Source organism: Dendropsophus ebraccatus, chromosome 4, assembly GCF_027789765.1.
Source record: "Dendropsophus ebraccatus isolate aDenEbr1 chromosome 4, aDenEbr1.pat, whole genome shotgun sequence".
Taxonomy (NCBI): domain Eukaryota; kingdom Metazoa; phylum Chordata; class Amphibia; order Anura; family Hylidae; genus Dendropsophus; species Dendropsophus ebraccatus.
In genome coordinates this window covers 143,256,305-143,279,814 of record NC_091457.1, presented here as the reverse complement: position 1 = coordinate 143,279,814, position 23,510 = coordinate 143,256,305, and the positions used below count along the sequence as shown (strand labels likewise).

Genomic DNA, 23,510 nt, shown 5'->3' with positions numbered 1-23,510 from the left:
GTTACGCCGATACCACATTTGTGTAGGTTTTTTTTAACTATTACCACTTTGGCGCAATAAAAACTATCTTCCTACCAAAAACCCATAAAAACTGTTGCCGCATTGCAAGATCCATAGCGTTCTCATCTTTTGCGCGACAGAGCTGGTTTTGGGCTTATTTTTTGCGGGAAGATCTGTAGTTTCTATTGATACCAAGTTTTATATGTATATGACTTTTTGATCTCTTTTATAACGTATTTTCTAAAGCAGATTGATAAAATACTGCTATTCTGGTACTGTTTTTTTAATTTTTTTTTACAGCGTGTGTCGTGCGGTGTAATTATTGATATAGTTTTATAGATTGGGTCGTTATGGACGTAACGATACCAAATATGTATATGATTTGTGTTTTTGATCACTTTTATGTCACGTTTTATTGGGTATAGGGAATGTAATGCATCTTTATTATTGGGGGGGGGCTGGGGGGGCTGTGTTGTGTTTGGTGCACACTTTTTTTCACTTTTTTTTTACTTTTACACTAGTGTACATTACTGTACACTAGTGTAAAATACTTTGATCACTGATACAATACATTGCAGTACCTGATGTACTGCAGTGTATTGTATCATGCCTCATGCTGACAGGCAATAGCCACAGCCACCCCTGTCAGCATGAGGCATCTCCATGGTGACCCCGGGGACCTTCATTAGGACCCCGGGATCACCATGGAGACATCGGGACCCCGGACGGCGCTGCGGGACATCGCGATCGCGTAAGTGACCCACGGCGCCGTCCGGGATCCACCGGGACCCGTTAGATGTCATGGTTTGACAGCGGCATTTAACGGGTTAAACTGCCCGGAGCGTACGCATCGGAATAAAGCCCATTAGTGGCCGCCGTGAATATGCGTGCGGCGGTCACTAAGGGGTTAATAAAAATTTTCGCCGCACTTCTCCTTTAGGGGTTATCCAGTGCTACAAAAACATGGCCACTTTTCCCCCTCTCTTGTCTCCAGTTCAGGTGTGGTTTGCAATTAAATGGAACCTGTCACCCTGTGGCCCCAGGCAGAAACCCTGCAATAAAGCTCAATATACTTACCACATCGATCCCGGTCCCATCCCGGTTTCCGCTGTTGACACCGAGAAATTGCCGAATCTTCTTCTCGTGCCCATTATGGTAATGAGCGTTGCTGGGCCCAAAGTCCAGCCTTCTCAACGCCTCCAACAGTTTTTTGACACCGGTCTTCTTCCTCGTCTTCTGTCTTCTCGCCGGATCCCGCACAGGCGCCATGATGGACGTTCTTGGCGCATGCGCAGTTCACAATTTAATCCGCTCCACAGCTTCACTGTTTACCGCGCATGCGCAGAAGAAGTGGCGAGACCTTTACAACAGTGCCTGCCTGACTTTGTGAGAAGACTAAAGATGTCAATCAAGTTCCAGGAGGCGTTGATGGGCAGCAACGAGAAGAGGACCTCATGAATAAGCTGGACTCATCCGTCAAGTCCTATGGACGTTGGACTCATCTCGGCGCATTACCATAATGGGCGTGAGAAGAAGATTCAGCAAATTTCTCTGTGTCAACAGCGGGATCCGGGACGGGACCGGGACCGATGTGGTAAGTATATTGAGCTTTATTGCAGGGTATGTCCGTTTCTGCCTGGGGCCACAGGGTGACAGGTTCCTTTTAAGCTTTATTTACTTCAATGGAACTGAGTTTGAAACCCCACCCAATCTGGAGACAAGAGAGGGGGAAAAGTGGCCATGTTTTTGTAGCGCTGGATAACCCCTTTAGGTTAGGGTGGGACTTGAAAAGGGTTAAATCTTTCTTAACAGTAACCGGAGTTCCTCTTTAATTACTTCTATGGGGCTGCTTTACTGGATGAATGACTGAAGGATCAACAAATTTAAAGGTGTATCAGAATATTTGTGCAGGAGAACATAAGGGCAATAAGACTCTACAATTCCGTACACTGTACAATTCTGTTCTCTGTTCTCAGAGGACAGCTGAGCAACAAAAAACAGCAAAGTTCTCAGCTAAACACTTCCACCCTAAGGCTATGTTCACACAACGTAAGTTAAGTATTAATCACGGCCGTTGTTGCTGATTTGCAACAATAGCCGTGATTAATACTTAACTTATGTTGTACTTCCGTCTATGGAATCACGGACGGAGTTGTATACACATAGGGGACCATTTATCAAACTAATTGCGCCTGTTTTTAGTCTAATATATCTAGTTTGCGCTCAAAATAAGTCTAATATGAATTTTCTGAAGCTTTTTTAGACAAAACTTTCCAAATTAGATGCGACTTTTTGAATTAGATTTTTTGTTGTTAATTAGATCGAAAGTGCGCCAGAATTCTTTTTTAGCTAAATTTATTAACTGCACAATTTTTTTAAAAGCTGCATATACTGGTGCATCGCTACGTCTGCTCCGAACCAGGTGAATTTATTAGACTAATTGAAAGACCATTATTTTTAAGACACATTTACTATGCTATTAGACAGTTTACATAAATTTGACTAAACACATTAGATTGGAAATTATGCCAAAACATCTTTGAGAAAATCGTGTTTTTAGATTTGTTAGTAAATATCCCTCATAGTCCTTATGGTGCGTTTACACAGAGATTTATCTGGCAGATTTTTGAACAGCCTATAAACAGAGAACAGGTCATAAGGGCAAGACTGAGATTTCTCCTCTTCTCAAATCCATTCCTAAACCCATCATAAGTGTTAGCAATCGTGGTGGTTAAGCACCTAGCCCTGATGGTATAAACTTATAGATGCCCTTTAAATTTATAACTCGTCAAAGTATGTTTAATTCTGAAATATAATAATATATATTTTTACTTTTTTTTTTTTTTGCAGCCCTGAAATGCCTGAAAACGAAGCAACATTTGCAATCACAGCGGGTGGTATTAATGATGCTAAAGAGTGATACCTTATGAGACACATGATGTTTAGTGTCTATTAGTAGTTCTGTAGCATTTTATTAATATTTATAACTACTGCATACATGTTTTAATATATTTTTATGGGCTTTGTTCCCACTGGGTAAATATAACATAGCCATGAATTGGTTTATTTATTTGTTTTAGAAAAGGGTTTCTACTAGAGATGAGCGAATCTACAGTAGGATTGAAGCAAAGTCCTTTGTTCCTATTGAGATTCTGCTCATCAGGCTGCAGGACTTTAACGTTTGCTCTGCTCAGTGCCGCTCCTCCCGGGGTGCTGGAAAAAGATGAATCCGGGAGTTTCCCAGGACTGGATCCATCTTTTCCCAGCACCCAGTTAAGAGCAGCACGGAGCGGGGCAGACTTCAAAGTCCGCACCCCGATGAGCAGAATCTTGATGATGACAAAGCACTTTGCTTCGCTGCTACTGTAGATTCGCTCATCTCTAGTTTCTACTTTTAAAGTAGTATGATGACCTCAGAATTCTTCAGTGTTCCAATGCTTTTTGTTAGCTTTTTACCTGTTTGTGCACTGTGTAGTATTACGGCTCATATTTGTTAAATGGACTAATGTTGTTACTTCTGTGGCCCTAAAGGAGCGATGACCTTTAATAATAAAAAAATCACAATGTTATTTTCTGCGTGTTGGAGTTTGTGTCACCAGTAATGGTAACTTCACATATGGTATGGGTCATACCTTTACTATATACATTGGCATACCTGTGTATTATGTTCAGTCTATTTCATAGTGTATACTGTACGTTTGTAGGACTCAAAAGGATGGCCATCTCTGGAGTCCCACAAAATGAAAGTGTATGCTCAGAAATGTGCTTATCAAGTTTATAGAAGATTTAGAGCCGGGATGAGGAACTGGCCACCCAGCTATTGCCAAACTATTCCCTAACAGATAAAGTTTTTAAAAGTACAGCAAACATAGTTAAAGTATCCTAACTGGGGAGCCTAAGGATTCCCCAGTTACAGTGGGAAACTGCAGAAAACATTGAAGCGTTAATGCCCAATAGGGTCTTTTCTGACTTTAAAGGGGTATTCCCCCCCAGGAGCTAAATAATTAAATGCTGCCAAACCCAGTTGGTCTTACTCACAAAGTCCCCCCGAGTATTTTGAGTCATCTCTCGTCTTTCTAGCTGTGCTGTCGCTGTTCCTGAGTTACAAGTCTTTCTAAAACATGGTCTATATCCAAGATGGCGCAGCTGGGAAACTTCATTTTGCATCATGCATTGCTTCTGCCTGATTGGTCTATGATGTAGCAGAGCAGATACCCACATGATACAGCAGAGTTGAGGTAGTAGAGGTGAGATAGTGAGGTAGTAGAGGTGAGATAGTGAGGTAGCAGAGGTGAGATAGTAAGGTAGCAGAGGTGAGTCAGTAAACAGCAGAGGTGAGTCAGTGAAGTAGCAGAGGTGAATCAGTGAAGTAGCAGAAGTGAGTCAGTCAAGTAGAAGAGTTGAGGTAGGGGGCAGGTTGGAAAGTGCTGATGTCAGGGGGGGGGGGGTCAGGGGATGCTGCAGGCTGCGGGGGATGATGTCCAGGGAGGGACGGATTGCTGCGGACAGCAGGGGATGATGTCTGTGGAGGAGGACAGTAAGGGGATGCTGCAGGTGGTGGGGGATGATGTCAGAGGGAAGAGGCCAGTCAGAGGATGCTGTGGGCAGCAGGGGAAGATGTCTAGAGGGGAGGCTGCAGGCGGGAGGGGATGATGTCTGGGGGAGGAGGATAGTCAGGGGAGGCTGCGGGCAGTGGGGGGATGATGTTCGAAGGGAAGGGGGGGGCAGTCCGGGTGCGATCTTGGCATTTCTGGGGCCCCAAGCGAAGTTATGTCTGCCCCCCCCCCCCTCCCCGACATGCCCTCCACAACAATAGAACGCTGTGTGCTGCCCCAGTAGTATATACCCCTTGTGTGCTGCCCCCAATAGTATATACACCTTGTGTGCTGCCCCCAGTAGTATATAGCCCCCCTGTGTGATCCTCCCATTTATATAGACCCCCGCTGTGTGCTCCCCCTCCCATATAGTATATAGCACAATAAAACACTCACCTGGGTCCGGGCGTATCCTCTTCTCTTCACTCTTGTGGCCGCAGGAAGGGTTTTCCCTGCAATCACAAGAGGCCGCACTCCCCTTGTCCTGGCGCCGATGCTCCAGTGATGTCAATGGAGCGCTGGCACCACAAGGACAAAGCGGCCACTTGTGACCGCAGGGAAAACATTTTCTGCAGCCACAAGAGTGACTGACAGGAAGGGAGCCAATGGCTACCGCCCTGTCAGTGCTGCTGCTGTATGTAACTATGAGCGCTCATTGCGAGTGCTCATAGTTACATTTTAAATTGCAGCAGTGAGCGGGGCAGTGGCCCTGTCCAGCGGTCTTAAGCACAAGAGCTGGGCATGGGGGCCCCCCTGGATGTTGGGGGCCCCAAGCGATCGCTTGGAGTGCTTGGTGCCAAAGACCGCCACTGGGGGCAGTCAGGGGAGGCGGGGGGAGGGGAAGAGTCAGGGAAGACTGTGGTGGGGCGGGGGATGATGTTTTGGGGGAAATTGCTGCGGTTGCTGCAGGATGAGGTTGGGAGGGGGGGGTTGCTGTGGCGGCCGGTGGCTGAGGTGGTGCTGATGTCCCGGAGGGGGGTGACAGTTGGGGGGGGGGCAAGGAATGATGTCTGGGGGGAAATTGAGGGGGTAAGGAGACAAAGGGGGATGTGAGCTTCATGATTCCCATAGTTACATTACAATCCGGAACAACTGGGTTCTGCTTTTGTGTGTGTGCAGAGGGTGCTCACTGTAACTGGAAGCAGGCACACTAATAGGTCACACGTCCTCCCTCTCCAACTTTACTGTACAAAGAATTTGTTTTTCCAATTCGCCGTGCATTTCTTGGTAAAATAAAAGTTGTCATCACAAATTAAATTTTGTTTCGCAAAAATATGTCCTCATATGACTTTTTTGATAAAAAAGAAATGAGTTTTAGAATGCGAGGAGCGAAAGTGCAAAAATAAAAAATCTGTGTCCCCAATGGGTTAAACACGCTGTGTGAACATAGCCTCATGGTTATGACTGTATAAAATACAGACGTTTTATGCTTCAAAATTTACTTCAATAAACTATGGCCATGGCCTAAATCTCAGGATATCCCCTACAAACTAGTACCATAGAGTTGGAGGAAAAGCAATAAGGGCTGAAGTGTTAAAGTTTTTCTCCCACTCCTCAGTATTCCCATTACCACAAGCAATAATGCGGCTTTTATTACAGGCTTCCTACACCGCACAACGCGGCAACTCAGGTCCCAGGTTACATAAGCCTTCCCGCCTTCCCAGCACGTGACCCCTGTCCTCAGTCCACATCGTGCGCCGCTGCCAGCTGATTGGTAACTGTTGCCAAAGACACGCCCACTTTATAAAAACAATAGTGAAGAGTGACGTCACTAAGGAGGTTGGCCCCTATTCTACAACTCATTTACGCATTCCACCGAAAGAGCTTTCATACACATCCGTCCGCACTACGTCACGTAAACAGCGTAGCTCCATTTCGGGTTAACGACAGAGGAAAGAGAAGACGGTGGCGGCCATTTTGTGCTAGCGCGTCTGAGGAGCTCTTCGGTTGTTCGGCGGTCTACCTCCTCCATACAGCGGATACTGAAGGATAACGGCTCCTTAGGCCCTCAGATTCTCATATACTACTAACCAAACACCGCCATCATTTCGTTATTCGGCGCCGGCAACATGAGGGGGAGCTTTATGGATCGCGACCGCGGCGGGTGAGGACAGTAGATGACGCGTTGTTGTTGTTGTTCGTGTGTTATTTATCGGGATTGTAGGTTTGTTTATTAGCTCGGACCAGTTATACAGTGGGGCCCTCCTATCCTTGGTCCTAGAGACCAATGCGGTAACGCTTCAGCGTCATTCGAGTCCGGAGTAAACGTCTTTGTGACCTGACGTGAATGCACTTGTAATAGGTATAGACGTGTGGCGATTGTTCTTATGCCAGATGGCCGACATTGAGGCGTTGTACCTTACGGGCGGTCACTGTTTCGTAGGATTGGCGGAGATAGCCGAGTGTGGTACTCGGCTGTTTCCGTTAGTTCTGTAGATGAGAGCAGAGCGCATGCGCGACCACAGATGTGTTATAAATCGTTTTGTCGTGCAGAGAGGACTGGCAGGAACACATTACCTGCTCTGTGTATAGGTGATCATTGTTTTTGGTGAACCAAAACGTATGGTGGGAAGTGTGTGTAGCTGCATACACAAGCACAGTTGGAAGGTGACACCATGGGGGAGACTTATCAAACGTGTTAAGTGAAACTGGCTCAGTTGCCCCTAGCAACCAATCAGATTCCACCTTTCATTGCTCACAGACTCTTTGGAAAATGAAAGGTGGAATTGTTTGCTAGGGGCAACTGAGCCGGTTTCACTTTACACCATGTTAAGTCTCACTCCATGTCTTTAAAGGGGTCTTCCAGTTTAAAACATTTGTCCCCCATCCACAGGATAGGGGATAAGTTAGAGGTTGCGGGGGTCCAACCTTCGTACCCACTGGTGATTTCTGTATCAATCCCAGGCTTTGTTTTGTATAGAGCTGCGGGTACCGGACACGATTTGTGGTTCTATGAAGCCGTCAGAAAGAGCTGAGTGCTTTAGGCTTTATGCACACGTTAGGTAAATCCATAAATTTCTCCCACTATTCACCTGTATAATCAGCTAAAAATTATGAATTGGGCATAGGTAGTGCATCCGAATTTATGTAAATCCTTTTTTTTTTTTTTACATGTCAATTATAACTCACACGTATTTTTATTTTTTTTTCCACCCGGAAATACGGATGCCAAACAGGTTACAATCTGTATAAAATAGCGGATCCCATTGATTTCTATGAGAGGATCCGTAAAAAAAAAAATCTGGGTCTGTGCTAGGACGTGTCTTTTTTTTTTTAATTTTTTTTTATCCAGCATTGGTTTGCATCCTTGTAATTTACTGATCGTGTAAATAGCCTAATAGACAGCAATGTGCACTAACTTGAATACGGAAATACGGATCCCTAGATTACGGGACATGTGAATAAGGCCTAACTGCTTTTTCCTGTGCCTCCATAGAGAATGAATGGAGCTGTGGGTCACATGCTGTAAACGTGGCTCAAAACAAAGCAGCTGGGCCCTGATATGGAGATTGCTGGGGGGTACAGTGGTCGGACCCCCTGTGATCTCTTATTTGTCCCCTGTCCTGTGGATAGGGGACAAGTTAGATTTGTTAGAACACCCCTTTAATGTTTTAGATATATATTTATTTTTTGTATATAAGTTGCTAAGCTGCTGTGACTTAGCACAGTATCTATACAAAGGACTGAGCTCTCTGCTGATCAGCAGCATGTTGGACCCTCACCAATCAGATATGGATAGCCTATCCATAGAATAGGCTATCACTCCTGTAAAGCTCCTTTAAATGGGCACTGTCATTTCCTTTCCAAATGTCATAGCGGCGTTAAAAGTTTTGATTGGTTGACTAATCAGGAGAATGAGTTAGAAGTGTGTGCTTAGTGCGTTCTGTCCCAGCTCCATGTCACGTGATTGAAATGGACCCACAATATAGGTTTATGGGACTGTCTCGCTCACATGGAGGTAAACGGCATCTTGTTCTCCTGATTTATCACGGTCTGAACACTTAGACCCTGACCATTTAAAACCTTTACTAGGACATGTCAGTAGTTTTTCTTTAAAATGGTAAGTACACTAAAAGGGTACAAACACACTGTGCGAATCAGTAGCGGATTTCCCGCTGCAGATCCCTGCCTTGTGCACTCAATGGCAGACAAACTCACAGTAGGAGGGACACCACCTATCCATCACCTTCTCCCTGCTCCGGTTTGCTTCGGGGCTCCTGGCATCTTCATGTCTCACTCAACCAATCAGTGTGCTGCGGCGGGGCAGCGTACTGATTGGCCGAGCAGGACCTGCCGGGAACCCCTGAAGCAAGCTGGAGTGGGAAGCAGGTGATGTATACTCTCCTGCGGCGGGGGGTTAACAGGGCAGGCTGCTGACAAACTCGCAGCTGGATGTCTATCCTGCTGCAAGTTTGTTTGCCATTGAGTGCACAGGACAGGGATCCGCAGCGGGTCTCGCTGCAAATTTGCCCAGTGTGTTTGTACCCTAAGGCTAGTTTCACTTCTGCATTCTTATTTCCATTGTCCTGCAACGTCTTATGAGCAGAACAGTAAAAATACAGACATTATAAATGTGCAGAACACTAGACACTAAGGGCCACATGTATCATCCGGCGAACGGATGATTTTTGGCGGAAAGTGCCGATTTGCGTATTTTTTTATACGCAAATGGCCGATTTGCGAATAAAATATTCGCAAATCGGCACTTTCCGCCGAGTACGCCAGGGGGCGGGAAGTGGGCGGAATGGAGGGCGCGGACTCAGTCCGCGCGATTTATCATCCGTTCCGCCCAAATGTACGCCGAAAACCTACTCCAGTCCTCAGCTGGCGTAGGTTTTCGGCGGTGCGCACCGGCGCGCACAGGATTTATGTACAGGCAGTCCGCCTCTACATAAATCCCCGTACCGCCGGAGCTGCGGGGGCATTTTTAAGTCCGGCGTAAAAAACGCCGGACTTAATAAATGCCTCCCTAACAGTATCGTACACTGGTACATTTCTAGTTTGTAAAACTCACTGTACAGTTGGCTAGTTAAAAGGGACACTTTGGGGAAAAAAATGTGTTCAAATCAGCTGGTGTCAGAAAGTTATATAGATTTGTAATTTACTTCTATTAAAAGCAAATGTACTGTCAGGTTGAAACCGCCCACTTCCCATGCTTGGCGCCATTTTCTTCTTATGCACTGGCCCGCTCTATGCAGTTGAGATAACCTCTCCCTTGGTGACTCGCTCATGCTTGATTCTAATGAAGGGGCGTCACAGAGGGGAGGGGATATCGTTACACTGGGGGGCGCCATGCAGGCCTCTACTGCATAGAGCTGGGCCAGTGCTCAAGAAGAAAACAACGCTGAATGCGGGAACCGAGCAGCATCTTGAATAAAACAACCAGGATCCCTGTGCCGATAGGGCGCTGTAAAAATATATTTTTTCACTCTGCCTGATTGTACATTGTACTTATCAGCTGCTGTAGGTCTTCTCTCCAGTCTGACACAGTGCTCTCTGCTGCCACCTCTGTCCATGTCAGGAACTGTCCATAGCAGCAGCAAATACTCATAGAAAACCTCTCCTGTTCTGGAGAACATTGACTTGAGTATATATTTATTATGTGGTGGTATCATATGTTTACATTTTCTGATTAATATTTCTATCAGGTGCTGCTGACCCTGGCATAACGCTGGAATACAAATAAGAGGGCTGAGTGGTGACCTATTTAGGCCCCGTTCCCACTGAGGAAAGGTAGCGGAATTCCGCGACGAAATTGTCCGCCGCGGAATGCCGTTAGCCTCCCGCTCATAATGGGAGTCTATGGGAGGCGTGCGCTCCTGCTCTGTACGCGCTGAAGAATGAACATGTTCATTCTTCAGCGCGGACAGGGCAGGAGCACGCGCCTCCCATAGACTCCCACTATGAGCGGGAGGCTAACGGCATTCGGCGGGGGACAATTCCGTCGCGGAATTCCGCTACCTTTCCTCAGTGGGAACAGGGCCTAACTGTGTACTAATATATCAGTGGTCAGCACGAAGATCTCTTCCATGACCTATTCCTACCCAGGGCTGTATGTATAACAAGAGGACATCCTCTATGCCTAGAGAGGAAAAAAAAGAGTAAAGGAATTTAATACATAGAAACTGCAGAAGCCAAAATATTAAACTTTTGAAAACCTGTTATAGGAATGTTCTTTTCCCCAAAATATTTATTTAAAAAAATCCCCTCAAAGGCATCCCTAGTGTTTGTTTATGCTGCTTTCACACTGTGATCTGTAGTGTCCTCCTAGATATGTCAGGATACCTTTTTCTGTCTATAGGCGATAGTATATGTACTGTATTTTCCGGCGTATAAGACAACTTTTTAACCCTGAAAAATCTTGTCAGAAGTCAGGGGTCGTCTTATACACTGGATATGGTTGCCCCATACGGTGGGGGGGCTCAAAAATGTCCCGCATCCCCACCGTATGGGGTGACCATTTAAAAAAACAAAAAAAAACCCAGTTAACTCACCCGGGCCCGTTCCCGGCCTCCCCGCGTCTTCTTCTCCGCTCCCGTTGCCAGCGCAGCCAGTGTTACGTACACTGACTGCGCCGGGGATGCCCGAAGCTCAGCCGAGCGTCTAATCGGAGACGCTCGGCTGCTCGGGAGAGTTTCGGGAGAATGACGGAGGCTTCGGGAGGCTCTGGAAGTACCGGAAGCCTCTGTCATTCTTCCGAAGCTCCCCAGAGCAGCCGAGCGTCTCTGATTAGATGCTCGGCTGCTCGGGAGAGCTTCGGGCATCCCTGGCGCAGTCAGTGTACGTCACACTGGTAGATCCGGCAACGGAAAAGAAGAAGCGCAGAGGCCGGGAACGGGCCCGGGTGAGTTAACTGTTTGTTTTTTTCATTAGTTTAGATGCAGTTAACCCCTGCTTGACCACAGCAGGGCCTGCGGTCAGGCAGGGGTTAACATTTTCCGGCGTATAAGGCGAATCCCTGACAATCTGATTAAGTCAGGGGTTTTCTTATACGCCCAGTCGCCTTATACACCAGAAAATACGGTATATAGTAGAGTCTGTGAAAATGTCATGGTATATGCCTCCAACAATGGACATTCTGACAAACAATACAAATTTGTGCCATTAGATGTTTGTTCCTAAATACAATCTGTGTTTTATTTTATTTTTCTGCTTATCTAGGGCCGGCGGCTCTCGCTTCCCAAAATTTGGTAACCCTGGAGAACGTCTCCGTAAGAAGCGCTGGGATTTAAATGAGCTTCCAAAATTTGAGAAGAACTTTTACTCAGAACATCCTGAAGTAGCTCACATGACAATGGTAAGAAGAAACCCTTTAGGCTTTTTTGGATGTGTAGATGCAAAAGTCCAGGTCAGGAGCATGTGGTGACATTAGGAAGTATATAATTGGTCTTGTATGGATGAAGTAATAGATGTATGCAAACATTATAAACAGTGACAACCTGGAAGCTCATGGCAAAACCGCTGCTGCAGTGGAGGTAACTGGTCTCCATACACCTGAACAGCAGTCATTATTGGCCAGGGCATTCTCTGACAAAAGGGGTAGGAGCAAGACAAACGGCTAGACAAGACTAACAAAGGAAAAAAGAACAAGACCTGTAATATATAGGGCATGAGGCAGTGCTTCAGGCCATCCAGGGTGGCCAAGTGGCATCAGATTTATCCTAGGACTTGTCCATAAGGTGGCTTGGGGAAGAAGAAGCTGTGACAAATATATTCAATGTAAGGCGTTTTTGTGATGTCATTGTTTCAATAAGTTCATGTAACACTTGGCAGACTTTATTCTGTATAAGTAATTAGCCTTCCTTCTATTGCAGCATGAAGTTGAAGAACTGCGCAGAAAGAAAGAGATTACTGTCCGAGGGGTGAACTGCCCAAAACCCGTCACTTCTTTCTTACAGGCTAATTTTCCACGTAAGTTGCTTGACTTCGCCCCTTATTTATCCTTTCCTTTGAGTGCCTCTTAAAGAGGACCTGTCACCCCCCGCGCCGGGATGACAGGCTCTCGACCCCCAGCTAGATCCCCTTATAGTTACCGCATGTCGCCGAGTCCTGCTGCCGGAGCCGGTCCCGGGACGGAGATATCTCGGTGAGAAGCCGGCGCGCGCTCTGTGGAGATGGGTCCAGCGTCCATAGAGAATGAATGGAGCCGGACTCATCTCTGCTGCGCGCCCACGGCTCCATTCATTCTCTATGGACGCAGGACCCATCTCCACAGCGCGCGCGCCGGCTTCTCACCGGGATATCTCTGTCCCGGGACCGGCTCCGGCAGCAGGACTCGGCGACATGCGGTAACTATAAGGGGATCTAGCTGGGGGTCGGGAGCCTGTCACCCCGACGCGGGGGGTGACAGGTCTCCTTTAATCTTTAAATATTGATGGTATATCTCTAGCATATGCTACCAATATGTGTTTGATGGGGGTCAATTCAAGACAATTATAGGGTTGCTGCATTTAAGATATACACAGCACAAAATGTGAAATGGTTGCTGGCATCTTCATTTTTGCGGTCTCATTGATTGGGCCACCACTTGTTGAATATTTTAACCTGTTATCAATCTTGCTTTTTCCCAAAAAATACCTATGCTTCATATTTGTTTTTCTTACACTACAGAATACGTTATAGATGTTCTCATTGATCAACGATTTAAGGAGCCTACCCCCATCCAGTGCCAGGGATTTCCCCTTGCGTTGAGTGGAAGAGATATGGTTGGGATTGCGCAGACTGGATCTGGCAAGACACTTGCGGTATTTAATCTTTCTTCTAGATTTGATTGTTTAAACGCATTAATAATTGATAAGATAACAGATTGAATAGAAGCAACTTAACCTTAACCTTTTATTTAAATTTAACCGCTTGACATGTTAGCAACAAAGCAGTTGTCTCTATTTTAGAGAATCTAATGTAACCATTTAATAATGAGACAGTACAGAGTTTGGTGGTGGATCATCTACACCACGATTTTCATCATGCCTGCACAGCCAAAACTGATGCTTTGGCTTCGCAGGCATGATGAGTATTGTAGTTCTTCAAAAGTTAGAGCTCCACAAGTAGAAATAAGCGAACCCACAGACCTGATCTTTTGGCATTTAAATCCCGCAGCCTGGAGAGAATGGATGCAAATAGCTCATTTAACACCCCTCATCTAGACAAAGCTGTTGGGATCGGGCTCACTAATGGTATGTTTACACAGACAGATTTATCTGACAGATTCCTGAAGCCAAAGCCAGGAATGGATCGGAAAAGAGGAAAAATCACAGTCTTTCCTTTATGATCTGTTCTCTGTTTATAGTCTGTTCCTGGCTTTGGCTTCAAAAATCTGTCAGATAAAACTCTGTGTAAACACACCATAAGGGGCAAATGTTGTAGATCTTATGGCAGCATTGACTGTTTTCTCAGCCCTTAACTAGTTTTGTTTGTTTCTGTAGTATCTTCTGCCTGCAATGGTGCACATTAACCACCAGCCTTACTTGGAGAGAGGAGATGGACCTATTGTAAGTACTGAATACTTTTAAAATAAGTCTTTGATCAGCATGATGCAGTTACAGAATATCCCTTTAAGAATTTTCTTTTTGTGCAGTGTTTGGTCCTTGCTCCAACTAGAGAATTGGCTCAGCAAGTACAGCAAGTAGCTGATGAATATGGAAAGTCCTCTCGACTGAAAAGTACATGCATTTATGGTGGCGCTCCGAAGGGTCCACAGATTCGTGATCTCGAAAGAGGTAACATTAAAAGTAATAGCTAAAATAGTATGTATTTATTTTGGGGCAGCAATCTTTCCTGAGCTGCTGTGATGAGCATGTTGTAGAGAATCTCTACATGGATCTGGTGTAGGAAGAGGTTTTATTGACCTCTATAAGAAAGTGTTCTGGGCATGGTTTGTGACTTCGGACACATTTATAAAGCAGCCGCAATACTTTGCCTTTTTTTATACTTTAAAAAAAAGTTATACAATAGGCCATTTTCTGAAGTTACATTTCCTTTTTAAGTAGCATGGAAGAACTTTATGACAACCTGTGCAAGGACAAATGTGTCTCCTTCAAGATCAAACCAATTATTGGCTTTATTTTTCTCTATTACTTTTTCACCGCCATTTAAACTTTATGTATACAGATTGCATAATTAACTTATTGCAATACATATACTAATTGTTTTTATTTTTCTCTCTCCTCTGTCCAGGTGTGGAGATTTGCATTGCCACTCCAGGAAGGCTCATTGACTTTCTGGAAGCTGGGAAAACCAATTTGCGGCGCTGTACTTACTTGGTGCTAGATGAAGCTGACAGAATGCTTGATATGGGTTTTGAGCCGCAAATCCGCAAAATTGTGGACCAAATCAGGGTACTTGCATTTATAACTTTTTTGTATCTGTTTTTTCCCCCCCTTGGTCATAATTATATCAGTATTACAGGGGTATTCCAGGGAGATAATATCTTAATGAGGTATGGCCATGCCCATAGTTACTATGTGCCCTCCCTCAGAAGCTGTGTACAGCTCTGTCGGTCTGTTTTGTACCCCTGCCTGCTCTTGTTACTTTCTGGATTTCACACATTTCTACAGCTCAGCCTTGCTATATATGTACACTGAGCCTCCTGAGCTGAATGATTGACTTATGCTCTTAAAGGGAGGGCAAGGGGGAATGATTTAACTCCATTGTTATATCTTTTTTTTTTTTTTTTTAACATGTTTAGTATGTCACATGCACTAATTAAACCCAATTTAGCCTGACAGACAAACGTTAATGTGGAGTGCCACGTGGCCAAAAGAAGTGCGTCAGCTAGCAGAGGACTTCTTGAGGGATTATGTGCAGATCAACGTGGGAAATTTGGAGCTCGCTGCCAATCATAACATCCTCCAGATTGTTGATGTTTGCATGGAGAGTGAGAAGGATCACAAGTAGGTTTAATTTCAACTGTTTGGGATATTTTTTTTTCATCTTGTTACTTCCTATCTTAAAGTTTGTGTGTGCACCTTCTCAGGCTTATCCAGCTTATGGAAGAAATAATGGCTGAAAAGGAAAACAAAACTATTATTTTTGTAGAAACAAAACGTCGCTGTGATGATCTCACTCGCAGAATGAGGCGTGATGGGTAAGGCACAAATTACTGACTGTTTTACTTCTTATCCTTTGTGTTCTCTCTCCTCCGTAATTTCTAACGTTATTTCATATACTTATAGCTGGCCCGCAATGTGTATCCATGGTGACAAGAGTCAGCAGGAGCGAGACTGGGTCTTGAATGGTAAGTTACTCATTTAGGCCTGAAAACATCTCACAGCTTCATTTTCATAACCTCAAAATGTTTAATCTTGGCAACTGATGATTGATGTATCCTTATGGAATGCATCATGTGCCAGACTGGGTCCCATCTGACATTGCAAGGATTTATAGAAAGGAGGATAAAGTTCACCAGGATTAGATTATGCTTCTACAACATATGTACTGTGGACGTTGTGGCTGAGTTCTGAGGCAGTACTGTGTATTTCACTCTTGCCAGGGTTTTGAATACTGATAAGCCCTATTCAATGGGGCTGACCTACATCCTGGTTACCTGATGCTATAAAACAAAGCTATACTTATATCCAGGTCCAGTCTCCGGAAGGCAGCTTTTTATTTTTGTGCTAGTTGGAAAAAAAAAAGAGAGGCTACATATGTGAAGTCCCGGCCAGTACGGATGCTTCCATCAGTCACATGACTTCTCTGTGAGCGTTCAGATGACCTGGGAAACACGGGACTTCCTGTGTAGACTCTTGGGGGGAAGTCAGAACACAGGAAGTTTAGTGTTTTCTATAATAAAAAGAAAAAATTAATGAATGTTAATTGCAAACTATGTTAAATTGCAAATTGTAATTTGAAAGTAGTAGCGACTGTGACACTTTATGGAAAAAAAAATGCATATCACAGTTGTTTGTAAACGGCTGCACATATTCCCATTGCAGAGAGTGGGAAGCATGTCGCATTTAGTTTTCATTAGCATAGGAGCTTGCTGGATACATGTTTATCATTGGGTTGACTGGTCAAGTGCAGTATAAAGCCATAAGTGTACGGCTGATCACCACTTCCTCAGCTTGTCTACACAGGAAGTTTCCTCTCAGCTACTGCAGCTACTGGTTTACTGAGAAAGTGTTCCCTTGTCTTGAGATGAAGACCAGGAGGTGTTGATCCTTTTTACATAAAATCTTGTAAACTGTAGATCTGAATGGGTTAAAGCTCTTTTCATGATTTAAATGACAATGTCTAGGTTAATGTGTGTATATATTTTTAACTGTTCAATTGTCTTATTTTTACAGAATTTCGGTCTGGAAAAGCACCAATCCTTATTGCTACAGACGTTGCCTCGCGAGGTCTAGGTTTGTAACTTTACAGGTTAAATACAGCTCATCTACTCTAACAGGGAATGTTTTATAGAGCTGAGGCATTTAAATGACTGATTTAAACCCAGTAAAGTCTGATCATCTCAGTCTTTAATTTTTTTTCTAATATTAATAGGGGGATTTGTTAAAAAAAAAAAAAAAAAGGGCAGTCATAAGTATTTTTAAATGTGAATATGTTATACAGCACCGGAAGCCTATTTTGATCTGCCTATCCTAATTTTATATACTTTTTATTTTCACTGGGTTTTCTTTTTGGTCTTTTTGTAGTAGTCTTTTTGGTAGTCCCTACTTTTCTGGTCAGTGCCCAGTCTATGCTTTCATTATGAAAAAAGTAAATCAGTTGGTTTTATGTTACTTAAAGACTTTATACTTTTAATTTTTTATTTTGTATAATTAACTTTTTGACTTTCTGGAGGGATGAGCCTGATTTTTAGCATGTTTTATTGTGTTACTATGGGTTGCAAAGCTGGCTCCTGGTGGAAGATCACCATTGGCTAACTAACAAAACAATATCATGTACAGAAAACTTCCTGGTCTCCTTCTCCCCAATGGAAAGGTGGTTCACTAGTGTGGGATAGTATGTATTTTTACAGTGGTTTACCATAAGTACTGTGTGGACAGCGCCTTCCGTATAGTACAAATGCTTGGGCCAGTTACTTGGTTATACTTTTTAATAATACACGAGAACCTATAAATGCATGGCTATCTGCTGTGCATGCAATTTGTATTAGATGACAGGTAAGTTCTTATTGGTTAATGAAATCATTCTGCTCACTTTAGGGATCTTATATATAAAGTATACATATATAACATTTAAAAGTAGTTTGTAATATTAAATCTTATCTTTTTTTGTTTGTTTTTGACAGAAGCTGCAGATCACTCTCAGTACAGGGCCGGCTGCCTGTCGAAAATAGAGGGGAGATGAACACTGGAAGCTGCCCCGCTAAAAGGGCACTGGCTTCTTACACTCTTCCCTCGCAAAGGTCTTGTACTGAAGAGGCAGTTTTTGGGTCTGCATCTCCATCCCCCTAACTTTCCCACTCTACATCGGGGTGCAAAATGTGTGCTTTCCACCCTGACAGCTGGGATGGGTCTACACCCCCTTACCCTTTATGGCTGCTGGTATGATGCCATATTGAATAGAAGGACCACCTTTCTAGAAGGGAGATCACCTGGTGCTTCCCACTGTGCTATCTGCTGAGCAGCTGTGGGAAAGTTCCAAGCCAAGGAAGGCTCGGGAAGTCTCTTGGCTTTCGAGGCAGAAGAATAGCCCCTTCTGCTGTATTTCTACAGACTCCTGTGACTTCCTCCATTTCCAAATGTATTAGCCCTTCTCTCTATCTTAAAATGAGCTAGAATGCTGCAAGGTATGTTTCAACGTCTGATTTTATTTTAGTGGCCATAACAAAAAAAAAAGTGCCTGTTTTATATTGACTTTTTCCTTATTTTTTATCTTCCCAACCTAAAGAAGCCCCATATTCCCTTTCCCAATCTACTGTGCAGATTGTACTGGATTTCTTTCCTGCGCAAAACTAAATACCCCTGAAGCTGAAATAACCTGCAGCACTTGTAAATGATCTTCCTGTAATAAGAGGCCACCATTTTATTATGTCTCACAATTGTGGGGTGGGCATATGAAACTTGGGGGCTTCCAACTTCAAAGTTTTGTTAACCATTTACAACACATGAGTGGTGGAGGATGGGTTGTCTCTTCGCATATTAACAGGCTCGCTGGAGTTGGAGCTGGAGCTAGTGGTTCAGCCACAGAAGCATCTAGCCAAGCCAGTGCACGGGATGGGACCTCTTGCTGCGCCTGGACCACTGATGCATGCTCCCTGCTCCGGTGGCCCTGTGTCCGTGGATGAAGGCGGTCGGACCGCTAAATGCCAAAAGGATGGGATTAGCAACAGCTGGTTCCCCACCTCACCGAGGGAGTGTGCATCGGTCCGGACAAAAGCACACCCGAGGATGAATCCCATGGAATAATTCAACTTCCACTCCATAATAAGGAACCAGATGATTGTGCGCATCTAAATAAATTGCTGTATTCATTTCTTATAAAAGGTTTTAGTTTTAGCATATTAGCTTTAAAATTGAGGGACTGTGTGGTAAAGATTGCATAAACTTTATTCCTTCACTAGACTACAGTTGTTAAAGAGTTTTTTTGAATGATGAAACCATTTTTTCTGCTGTCTAATAAATTAACATGTATCGGTAAAGTTATTGTACTACCTTTTATGCTTTCTCTCTGCTTCTGATGCTGAGTTGCTGCTCTGTTTTCATTCTCACTTTCTGTTTAATGTACATCCTGTAATGAATATGAGATTGCTCCTGTACACTCTAGGTTGGAGTTCAGCCAACATACCCTCTTGACAGTATCTCCACCCACAGAAGACCCCAATATAATAGAAGGGAGATAGAATTGGCTGAATTCTGAGCTACAGTGTCCAGCAGAAATAGGAAGTGAAGACAACAGCAGACACAGGAGCAGACAGAAAGCATGAAAGATCCCAGATAGGTAGTAAAATTATTTAGTAATATATGATCGGTTTCATCATCATCAGCCACTATAGGTCTGAACTTATATAGCTTTTTCTTAGAAACCAGTCATTTTACTAAAGCTGGACATTTGTCCCTTGCAGTTACAGTACAAGTTTAATCAAATGTTTTATTAGAAATATAGCAATATGCCTAGGAAACTGTGATTATGTTTGACTATAAGGGGCTACTCCTAAAATGTTAGCGCCCCCTAAATTTTTGTATTATAGTCAGAGTAAAAGGTCTCATTGTCAATTTCTTGATATTATTTAATTTTTTCCCCTCTTGCCTTTTTTTCCCTCTCACCTTTGTAATTGTTTGTTTTCTGAGTGTTATATTAGGTTTGCTTCACGATTTTCTAACTTTCTATTTTTGTCCCTCTCCTCGATTTTGTATTTTATTTTTTTTTTAACCTGATCACTGAACAGACGTGGAAGATGTCAAGTTCGTCATTAACTATGATTATCCAAATAGCTCAGAGGATTACGTGCACCGTATTGGACGCACAGCCCGTAGCACAAACAAAGGCACAGCGTACACTTTCTTCACTCCTGGGAACCTGAAACAAGCTCGAGAGCTGGTCAAGGTGCTTCAAGAAGCTAACCAGACTATCAATCCTAAACTCATGCAGCTGGTAGATCATCGTGGTGGTGGTGGTGGTGGAGGTGAGGGCTTTTTATGTGTGTGCTTAGTCTTTGTGATCCCACATTTTCCGAAAATTTGCTATTTATTTTAGGCTGACAGTGACACAGAGGGGGGGGTCAATGACTCTGTTTTACTTCCCTCCGCTCTCTGACCAACACTGTCTCTTGAGGCTGCTCTGACAAGATTGATTGGCAGCTGGCTTTGCTGGCTGTCATATCATTCCCGATGGGGGCAGCCTGGAGACACAGTGGGGGCTGGAGAGCAGGGTGGGCGCAAACAGTGTTCATGATGGTGGAGCCTGCAGCATGACAGAAGGGCCGGCTCAGCAGTGATGTCAGTGTTCAGAGAAAGATATGGGCTAGCCCCTCTGTGATGCTGCAGGCTCCTGCATCACAAATTACGCCCAGACAGGTGCGATTACAGATTATGCCTGCCAGCTGTGACTGATTTGGCGCAGAGAAGCACCCAAATGCCTTGATAAGTGTTTACATACAGCATGGGAATTGAACAAAGTGCTTTTTCAGGGGGTGCAAGTAAAGGTGATAGGGATTAGATACATTTGAACACAGTGCTCGAAGCTTTATTAGGCTATGTTCAGACAATGTAAAAAACAGCAGCTGGGGTTCATAACAATGGGTCGTTGTGCATAAAAACGGTCGTTCTTTTGGACTCACCGGATGTTGTTTGCATAACAATGGCTGCTGTTATGAAATACGCCCATTGTTTTGTTTTGACATACTGTGAACATAGCCTTATACTCAATTTAGTGGTTGAAGGGGTACTCCAGCGATTTAATTATTTTATTTATTTTTTTTTTTCAGATCAACTAGTTTCAGAAAGTTATATAGATTTGTAATTTACTTCTATTTTGAAATGGCCATTCATCCCCTACTTATCAGCTGCTGTATACCCTGCAGGAAATGGTGTATTCTTCCCAGTCTGGCATAGTGCTCTCTGCTGCCATTTCTGAGACACAAACTGTTCAGAGCAGTACCAGATCCTCATAGAAAACCTCTCCTGCTCTGGACAGTTCTTGTCTCTAACAGAGATGTCAGCAAAGAGCACTGTGTCAGACTGAGAAGAAAATACCACTTCCTGCAGGACATACAGCAGCTGGAGGAGTACTAGAAGACTTGAGATTATTGAAAAGAGGTAAATTACAAATCTAATTAAAGAAAAAATAATTTCACCTGAGTACCCCATTTAATATACCATTTTGTCGTGAATTGTTCCTTTTTAAATAAAATATCTGACTTATTTATCCATAGGTGGCCGTTCTAGGTACCGCAGTATTCCAACCAGCAATAATCCAAACATGATGTACCAAGAGGAATGTGAGAGGAGAATGCGTGGCAAAGATGGTGGCAGACGTGACGGACGAATTCCACGTGATATTGGAATTGCTAGCAATGGAACTGGAAGAGACCAGGGTCGTCAGGGATATGGCTATGCAGGGCAGAATTCCAACTTCCAGCCTAGCCAGTATGGCTACGGGCAGGGCGCATTTACAGCAGGGGCAGCAGGCAGCTATGGTGCAGCAGCATATGGTCAAGCACCACAGCCGCTGATGTCCCAGCAGTTCGCCCCGCCTGGTACTCCTTTGTTGAACTACATGAGTCAAGCAGCTAGTTACCAGTACCCACCCCCTCCCCCACCTCCACCACCGCCAGCTCGAAAGTGAGCCTGTAATTAGGTCCATGTTTTTTTAGCTGGTTTCAGTTTTGTAAGATACTTTATTTTTCAAGTTATTTTCCGTCACATTTGTTTTGTCAAGTGCAAGAAATTGAACTTGAGAAACAAGCCTTTTTTTTTTTTTTTTTTTAACTATACCTCATGTTCAATTTCAGTACTGCTGACATAAGTTCAGGACCACGCTTTTTTAGCTTTTTTTTTTTTTTGTCCCCGTGGAGGTTTTTGGATCAGGGAGACCATCCTGGATAAGGCGGGTAGTTGGTGGTTTTCTTTCACATGTAAAGTCATCCCATTTTACCTCTATGTATCTATTTCCACCAATTACACATTCAGACGTTTGTTGCTGTATTATTGATGTTTTGTACAAGAGACGTTTTGCTGTTTTTAAAGTTTTTTTGTTTTTTTTTTCCAGGTAGGTAAAATATTCAGTATGAGCATATGTGACCCCCCCCCTTCCTTCAGCTTTTCATCTTAAATGTAACCATTTTCATAGTTCATATGTACATTTGCCCAGTTCACCCATCTTATTGCTATACCAAGGATGCCCATTATTTGGCTAGGTCAGTTTTTTTCTTTTCTTTTTTTTTGAGCTACTGCCATAGAAAAGCTGCCTTCACCAAAGTCTCAGGTGATGAAGGGGTGTGGGTTTTGGAGGTCAAATTTTTGAAGGTAGGTTCCTTCTCCCTAGTGTGGTTTTACATCATTAGTAAAAGTTGACCCTACTTTCAAGATTTTTTTTTTTTCCCCCCTCACTACAAAGTGACTCATAGCATAGTCATATTGCCAGTGCAGTCTCTTTAATGTTGCTATGAAGAGCAGCTTCTCCCTTATCTTTAATTCCACAATTGGTTCCATTTTGTTTTTGTAAATAAAAATGTCTGAAATAGTTTTGATGTTTGCCTTTTCTTTGTAAAATGTCAGCTGTCTAAATCATGTTAGAATGGTCTATCCGGCATTTAAAGGGGTTATCCAGCGCTACAAAAACATGGCCACTTTCCCCCTACTGTTGTTCCCAGTTCAGGTGTGGTTTGCAATTAAGCTCCATTTACTTCAATGGAACTGAGTTTCAAAACCCCGCCCAATCTGGAGACAACAGTAGGGGGAAAGTGGCCATGTTTTTGTAGCGCTGGATAGATAACCCCTTTAAGGGGTTGTCCAGCAACAATATTTTTATTTCAAATTAACTGGTGTCAGAAAGTTATCTAGATTTGTAATTTACTTCTATTTTAAAAATCTGAAGTCTTCCCATATTTAAGAGCTGCTGTATGTCATGCAGGATTTTTTTTTTCCTCAGTATGACAGTGCTTTCTGCTGACATCTTTGGCCAAGACAGGAACTGTCCAGAGCAGGAAAGTTTGGCAGCCAGAGATGTCAGCAGAGAGCGCTGTGTCAGACTGAAAATAAAACATTTCTTGCATGACATACAGCAGCAGATAAGTATGGGAAGACTTGAGATTTTTTTTTTTTTTTATAGAAGTAAAATACAAATCTATATTCTTTTTTGACACCAGTTGATTGGAAAGAGATTTTCGCTGGACAACCCCTTTAGGGTAGCTTCACACAGACCGTATCGCAGCGGATCCGCAGCTGATTTGATCTAAATCACTGAACACAGCATCAAATCTTCTGCGAATCTGGTGTGTGTGAAGGCACCCTTAAAGAATTTAGCAAG

The 23,510-nt window shown here is 43.7% G+C and overlaps 2 protein-coding genes across 7 annotated transcripts in view; both read left to right on the top strand.

Moving 5' to 3' along the window:
* DMC1 (DNA meiotic recombinase 1) overlaps positions 1-3,569 on the top strand; it is a 39,818-nt gene extending 36,249 nt beyond the window's left edge. For all 3 annotated transcript variants that reach the window (XM_069967278.1, XM_069967276.1, XM_069967277.1), the window contains one exon: positions 2,851-3,569. In XM_069967278.1, coding sequence (XP_069823379.1) covers positions 2,851-2,920 — 70 coding nt within the window. In that variant the 3' untranslated portion in view covers positions 2,921-3,569. The remainder of the gene's footprint in view (positions 1-2,850) is intronic.
* Positions 3,570-6,476: 2,907 nt separating this feature from the next.
* On the top strand, positions 6,477-22,724 carry DDX17 (DEAD-box helicase 17). 4 transcript variants are annotated; one of them, XR_011362664.1, is made up of 13 exons: positions 6,477-6,699; positions 11,757-11,892; positions 12,410-12,506; positions 13,206-13,339; positions 14,021-14,086; positions 14,173-14,314; positions 14,772-14,932; positions 15,315-15,487; positions 15,571-15,681; positions 15,770-15,831; positions 16,880-16,939; positions 17,830-18,985; positions 19,930-20,018. XR_011362664.1 is itself a non-coding variant. In XM_069967273.1 (13 exons), the coding sequence occupies exons 1-13, from the start codon at positions 6,665-6,667 to the stop codon at positions 21,825-21,827; spliced, it is 1,827 nt and encodes a 608-aa protein (XP_069823374.1). In that variant the 5' UTR covers positions 6,477-6,664; the 3' UTR covers positions 21,828-22,724. The 4 variants fall into 4 exon arrangements, 2 of the variants coding, with proteins under 2 accessions (XP_069823374.1, XP_069823375.1); XR_011362665.1 differs by having other exon boundaries at positions 17,830-17,946; positions 19,930-20,016; XM_069967273.1 differs by lacking the exon at positions 17,830-18,985 and adding an exon at positions 21,415-22,724 and having other exon boundaries at positions 19,930-20,166.
* Positions 22,725-23,510: the final 786 nt, after the last annotated feature.

Bases quoted from the DNA above. Each gene is read 5' to 3' on its own strand.
- DDX17 (XM_069967273.1), top strand. From the start codon at position 6,665: ATGAGGGGGAGCTTTATGGATCGCGACCGCGGCGG. The intron at 12,507-13,205 runs GTAAGTTGCTTG...CTTACACTACAG, and splicing joins CTTACAGGCTAATTTTCCAC to AATACGTTATAGATGTTCTC. The intron at 14,315-14,771 runs GTAACATTAAAA...TCCTCTGTCCAG, and splicing joins GATTCGTGATCTCGAAAGAG to GTGTGGAGATTTGCATTGCC.